Genomic DNA, 7,076 nt, shown 5'->3' on the forward strand with positions numbered 1-7,076 from the left:
CCTTTCTTAGTTTGAGGGATGCAATATGTTTAGCATCGTGTACTTGAAATGTATCCAGGAAGATTAATACTTTAACCAATAAAGGTTGAAGTTGAGCGCCCTTGCTTAAGCATGTAGTTATTGAGTGAAAAAAGTGAGATAAATGTAAGAAAAAAAAGAGAGAGAATTACAAGAAAAAGTTATAAGAATTTTGGAGCAGTCAAAGTGTAAAAATTAAAGATCAAAATTCTGAAGAATCAAAAAGTTGAAGATACCAAATTCAATCAAGAAGGTGGTGAATTCAAAGAAATCAAGATCAAATTATCAAACAAGAGAAGAATTCCTAAGAGCTCCATAGTGGTATCGAAAAGTTGTAATTTTCTAGATTATGTATGCTTGGGTTGCTTGACCAAAAATACTTTGAGGTTAAGAAAGTTTTTTGCGGATGGATTCGGAGGGATGCATAAAATGAGCATTGTTCAAAAGAAGTGGGCGAGTGTTTATGAGGATTGTTAGTATTTAGAATTGAGGGGGGTCCTTAGGAAATGTTTTAGACACAAATGCATGCGTTGCGGTCTTGGCATAATGGCTGGGTTTGATTGGGATTGTTTTATGTGATGCTAGTATGTTTAAAATTCAGTTTTGCTTGGGGGCAAGCAAAAGTCAAGTGTGGGGTATTTTGATATGTGCATATTTAGCTATATATTTCGTATAGAATTTTAATACTTTTTGGCTAATTTATTGCAATTTATGGACAAAATGTACTTAATTATGTTTAAATTGTATTCTCAGCCTAAAAGATGTGCTCGGAAGAAAAAGGAAGCGGGAAATGCAATTGGGAGCTCGGGGATTGAAGAAAGAAGAAAAAGAGTCAAAAACATGAAGAACTCGACGAGTTGGATGCCTACTTGACGAGTCCACACGAACATTCGCGAAGTAATAGAAGTCCTTGCCGTACACGGATTTTTAATGAGGGACTCGGCAAGTCGGTTATTGGACTCGGCGAGTAGCCTCTGTTTTCTGAAATCTATAAATAAGAGTCAATTTCCCGAAACAGGGGCCTCTCTGGTAACCCTTGGGGATTAAATTGCGACTGGAGGTGCAGCCGGAGCTCTGGAACTCGGCGAACAACCCTAGCTTTCAATTTTGAGAAGATCAAAGGCAATTTAAGTTTACTCTTTACTTAATCTTTTGTTTGAACTATGTGTGAACCATTAGATCTCGTTTTTGAGCTACTTTCTGCTGTAATCATGAGCTAAAACTCATATCTTCTGTTTCGGGTAGATGAATTTATCACTATGTTTTGATTTTTTGGTTGGATTAATTGAATTTGGTGAGTTTTGTTTCGTTAAGCTTGTTAAAGAAACTTATGTGTTAACAACAACTATTTTCTGTTAATTAACAAGTATATTAAGCTGCATGAACATCTCTTAATTGCTTATCTAATATGATTTATGTGCAAACATTGTTATGTGCCTAGGAACAGCGAACGTGAAACTAGGGTTAACTAGAAAATAGGTAAGTTAATGTGTGAGCTTGTGCGGCGAACCATCAACAAGAGGTTAATTACATTAGTAATTTGATTAGCTAACTACAAGTCTTACTTAACCCGAATCAATAAACTAGGAAATTTATTAGTTTAATCACTTGATCACTGCTTGAATTAATTTGTTTTCTAAGGATTAGTAATAACGAACGTGAACCTAATCACATTAATCGGTAGCCAATAACAATTAATCCATTGCACTTGCCATAAAATCAACCATAGGAGTAAATGAATCGAACCTAAACAGAAGTCTCCTTTAATATTGAATTTAGTTTATTTTTATTTGTTTTAGCTGTTAATTGATTTGTTTAAGTGTTAGATAAGTGTTTAAGTTTCTAGTCTTGCAAAACTAGATAAAACCTCTTTTCTTTTATTAATTGTTTTTTTAGATAATTTAGTAGTTAGTTTATTTACCGTTCCATGTGTTCGATACCCTGCTTGCTTAATTATACCACCAATTGATAGGTACACTGCCTTTTGTGTGTCTAAATCATATTTAAAAGTAAGATTAAAACTAGTCAAATAAACACACATCAAGTTTTTGGTGCCGTTGCCGGGGAACGGTTCTAAAATAAATTTTAATTGCTAGTATTGTCGATCCTTTGTGTGAGAACTATCTCGCACAAAGTTATTGCTTTAGTTGATTAGTTAATAGGATTGAATTCTAGTTTTTCTGTTTTTAGGATTTTTTGTTCTAAATTTTTTCTGGTTTACCTTTGACTCGACGAGTCCATCGTAATAATCAAGTTTCGTTTTTAGTTTTATTTTGTTCTTTTTACGCGTGTTTTCTGTTTCTTTCAGGTATTTTATGACCCGAGGATCAGGCACACCCTTGATCCCGCCACTCGAAAACCCAGAATCAGCTCTTAGGAAGGACAAAGACAAAACCGTAGAATCATCTTCAACACCAAAGAAGTCACCATTTAAGAGCCTCAAATAAGCTTTTAGCAAGAAAAAGGGCAAAAAAGTTGGAGAATCCGGCTCCTCATTGACGGACGAAGACCTTAACAAAGAAGACACTGAGTACGAAATAGAAACCGAAGAAGAAAGTGACTTAGAAGGCGAACCCGATAACACAATGGCTAACATTGCGAATCTCACTATGGGTGAATACAAGAAGAGGATGTGTGATGATACCGGGTGGGGACTAGTGCAACCCGTAATTCCAACAACTGCTACCTTCGAGCTAAAAGGCCATATTCTCGCTCAACTCAAGGACATCCCATTCTACGGGAAAGATCACGAAGACGCATACAAACACATCGACGAGGTCAACGACATAGCTGACTATTTCAACATCCTGAACGTTCCTCACGAGACTGTTTTGCTTCGTATGCTACCGGTCACATTTAAGGGGGCTGCGAAAGATTGGCTGAAATCACTTCCCCAGGATCCATCACCACTTGGGCAAAAATGCGTAAAGAATTCATTGACCAATTTTTCCCTCCTTCAAAAATAGAAAAATTGAAGAAAGTCATTGCCAACTTTGAGCAACAATCGGGCGAGTCACTATATGAGGCGTGGGAGAGATATAAAGGCTTGTTGAGGAATTGCCCCCACAATAACTTAAACGTTCAACAAGAAGTCTCCATTTTCTATGATGGAGTAAATGTTACCACCTAACAACTCCTTGACTCTCAAGGCCCATTAACAAAGAAAAATCTGGCGGAAGTTAAGGAGCTCATTGAAGAATTCTCTAAGCACTCTAGAGAATATCATAACCCAAGGAATGACTCAACTCGAGGGGTGGTAAACTCTATTTCCGATGACATGGCAACAATGATGGAAAAATTGGAGAACATGGATCGAAGAATGACTAAGATGGACCAATCCATCCATGCCATTAGAGTGGGATGTGACAACTGTAGAGGGCCTCACTTTACTAAAGATTGTGATCTTGATGAGAACGGGAATCGGAAAGCTTAAGTGTGCTATTAAAGCGGTGATAGATACGATGATGATTGGCGAAAACCTAAGAAAGAATGACTACCTTATGATGAGTACAAAAAGGCGAAGGAGGAAAAGTATAAGGAAAAGGCAAGAGGCTTTTTATCAAAAGGAGGAGCCGGTGCAAGAAAAGAAATCTGATTTGGAATATATGCTTACAAGATTCGTAGCCGCGTCCGAGAAAAGGCATAACGATACCGATGCTGCAATAAAAGACCAACAAAACATGTTGAGAGAGCACCAAATTATGATGAAAGATCAACAAGCTCTACTTAGGAATCAACAAGCCTCCATTATCAACATAGAAAAGTAGCTAGGCCAATTTTCACAAAAGGTAAACGAAAGACAACCGGGTGGACTTCCTAGTAATACCGAAAATAATCCGAAATACGCACATATAAACATCGTAACAACTAGGAGTGGGAAGATTATAACTCCTCTGTCCCCTATCCAAAAAGAAGACCCTAAAATGGTGCAAGAGGAAGGAGCAGAAACTCAGGAATCGCAAAATCCCGACCCGACTCGCCGAGTCGAAAACATGGACTCGACGAGTCCCCCACCTGAACAAAAAAATAAATCTCCTATTAAGCCATATCAGCCTCCACTACCGTTTCCAGGACGATCCAGACAAGATAAGAACGATATTGATTATCAAAAGTTCCTGGAACACATAAAAGCCCTTCAAATTAATATGACATTCATCGAGGCAGTTGCACAAATGCCTAAGTATGCTAAATTTCTAAAGGAGCTTCTTACAAACAGAAAGAAGATGGAAGAAGCGAAGAAGGTGGTTCTAAATGAAAATTGTTCAGCCGCTATGTTGAACAAACTACCTAAGAAGAAGGGTGACCCGGGTAGTTTGACCTTGCCTTGCCAATTCAGAAACCTATCAACTATTCATGCATTGGCTGATTCGGGGGCAAGTGTTAACCTTATGCCATACTCTTTCTTCAAGAAATTAGACCTTTCGGAGCCAAGGCCAATTCGAATGGCAATACACTTAGCAAATAAAACAGTGACATTTCCAAGGGGAATATGCAAAGATCTATTAGTGAAAGTTGATAAGTTTGTGTTCCCCGCGGACTTCATAGTACTTGACATGGAAGCGGATCCTCAAGTCCCAATCATTCTTGGAAGGCCATTCCTAAATACCGCAAGTGCTATAGTGGACATACGGGATTCTAAACTTACCCTTCGGGTGGGAGATGAATCAGTGACATTTGGATTTGATCAAGCCATGAAGCATGCAAGATATAGTGATGACACGACATTTTCGGTTGACATGTTGGAAGAATTAATGGAAGAATGGGAAGAAGACAAGCCAAGCAAGTATAACACTGCCTTTGATGCTGAGAGAGACCTGATGGAGATAGAGAGACTACTCGAAGAAGCTGAATACAATGAAATAATCAGAAGTGCAGAAAGCCCGACTCGCCGAGTCGCAGTCACTGACTCGACTAGTCCAAGTGAGAAATTGCGATCAGACAGGGATTTTGGCCTGCACTCGACGAGTCCCCTCGTTGGACTCGACGTTTTCAGCGTACAAAACACAAAAACAGAGCTGAAAACTTTACCTGGTCATTTGGAGTATGCATTTCTTGAAGAAGGTGAACAAAAACCTGTAATTATATCTTTTGACCTCACCAAATCTGAAAAAGAAGAGTTAGTCCGAGTTTTAAAGAAGAGAAAAAATGTCATTGCATGGAAAATCACCGACATCAAAAGGGATAAGTCCTTCATATTGCTCTCACAAGATCAACCTGGAAGAAGGAGCAAAGCTGGTAGTGCAATATCAAAGGCGATTGAACCCGAACATGTAAGAAGTGGTCAAGAAGGAGGTGGTGAAGCTTTTAGACGCGGGAATCATATACTTCATTTCTGATAGTCCATGGGTTAGTCCAGTTCAAGTGGTGCCTTGTCACACCCCCAAACCAAGGATGGCGGAAATGTCCGGGGGTGGAGGACTTCATGTATAGTATCATAACAACAATTGTAATAGTAATTCAAGCAAACACAACCAACATATATATAATTGAAAAAGTTACATCATTGTATGAATTACATGTTTACGAATCAATTACAATATGTTGACAAAATATGAAATAGTAGACGCCTTAGCGTTCCATCCTCAAAAGCACTTGGTTACCTGTTTAATGATTTCCTGAGAATACAAGTTGTTTGAAAAAGTGTCAACACAAAGGTTGGTGAGTTCATAAGCTTTTGTTTGGTATTATTAAAAGCCTTTCGTTTGTAAAAGTAGTATTTATTTTAGAAAAATCCAATATTTTCCTTAAAATGTATATGTAGTCTTAAATCCAAAGACCGAAATGTATAAGTAACTTTTCTTACTTATAATAAATAATGTAAGTTTAAATCGACATAAACTCGTTTAATTTTAATGAAGTTCCCGTAAATTCCAATATTCATTAATACTTTATGTGAGTTTATTAAAGCCTTTTCTTGTAAAAGTAGTGTTCGTTCCAGAAAATCCAATATTTTCCTTAATGTGTAAATGTAGTCTTAAAACCCAAAGACCGAAATGTACAAGTAGTGTTCGTTCCTTATAGTAAAACAATGCAAGTTTAAATCGACATAAACTCGTTTGATTTTTAGTGAAATCCCCATAAATTCTATGTTTGTTAATACCACATGTGAGTTATTATAACCATGTTATGACCTAGTTGGCCTGAAACGACGTTCTTCAGGCGTCGGAAATGTTATGACATTTGTCACCCCAGACCTGTCGGTCTAGCTGTTTCATGCAGCTAAGGTGTGGGTTTGTCAGACCCAATATAGATCTATACACAAGTATCACGCTCTCCCTCGAGGAGACTCTGGTTATAATACAGGACTTATTTGTAAATTGAATCGAATGTCTCACAGAAGTCATTAACGAATTTACGTGTAGTGTAATGAAAACTTGGTACCGTATGGTCGTACCTTGCTTAATGAAAATATCCTTTGTATAAATGTACCCTTTTTAAATGTATGTGTTATGTAATGTTTCATAAAGTCATTAACGGAATTACGTGTTATGAAAACTTGGTACCGTATGGCCGTACCTTGCTTAATGAAAATATCCTTTGTATAAATGTAACATTTTTAAATGTATGTGTTATGTAATGTATCATAAACTATACCTATTATAGTTTATCAACCAAGGGTAGTACGTAGTAATGTATGCAAACTATATTCAAAATAGTTTATTAAATGTTTGAATGTATCGGTTGTACTTTGATTATAATCACTTGTTATTCTTTATATTTTATATGTCCAAATCCATTTGTAAACTGATGTGTGTCTAAATATTAAGATAAAATGTCATATATTGCAATAACATATAATCACATAAAGATATACACCTTGCTCAACATGTTACAAGGTGAAATGAAATTGACAGCAACTTTTTGTTGTATACAGTTTCTGTTACTGTTCTTAGAAAATTTATAGAAAAATCATCAAAGCTCTAAATCCAAATCCGCAAATTCTGAGAGTTTGCAATATGAGTCTAGTTTGTTCGTAAATTTTATCATGATTTTTAGTGATCTCTAACAGAGGTGAAAATGTTCATAATCACAGACTGGTCCGGGTTTGCCTTTGAAAT

At 36.9% G+C, this 7,076-nt stretch overlaps 1 protein-coding gene and 1 non-coding gene across 2 annotated transcripts; one reads left to right on the forward strand and one right to left on the reverse strand.

The window, feature by feature from the left end:
* Positions 1-2,986: 2,986 nt before the first annotated feature.
* LOC145123153 (small nucleolar RNA R71) lies at positions 2,987-3,093 on the reverse strand. Its single transcript, XR_013715027.1, has one exon. It is a non-coding gene; the product is annotated as a small nucleolar RNA R71 (small nucleolar RNA).
* A 1,070-nt stretch (positions 3,094-4,163) lies between these two features.
* LOC145121649 (uncharacterized) lies at positions 4,164-5,354 on the forward strand. Its single transcript, XM_079057364.1, has one exon. It carries the CDS (start codon positions 4,164-4,166, stop codon positions 5,352-5,354), a length of 1,191 nt encoding a protein of 396 aa, XP_078913490.1.
* The last annotated feature ends 1,722 nt before the right edge of the window (positions 5,355-7,076 follow it).

Source organism: Lactuca virosa, chromosome 6, assembly GCF_052849685.1.
Source record: "Lactuca virosa cultivar CGN04683 chromosome 6, Lactuca_virosa_CGN04683_v6, whole genome shotgun sequence".
Classification (NCBI taxonomy): domain Eukaryota; kingdom Viridiplantae; phylum Streptophyta; class Magnoliopsida; order Asterales; family Asteraceae; genus Lactuca; species Lactuca virosa.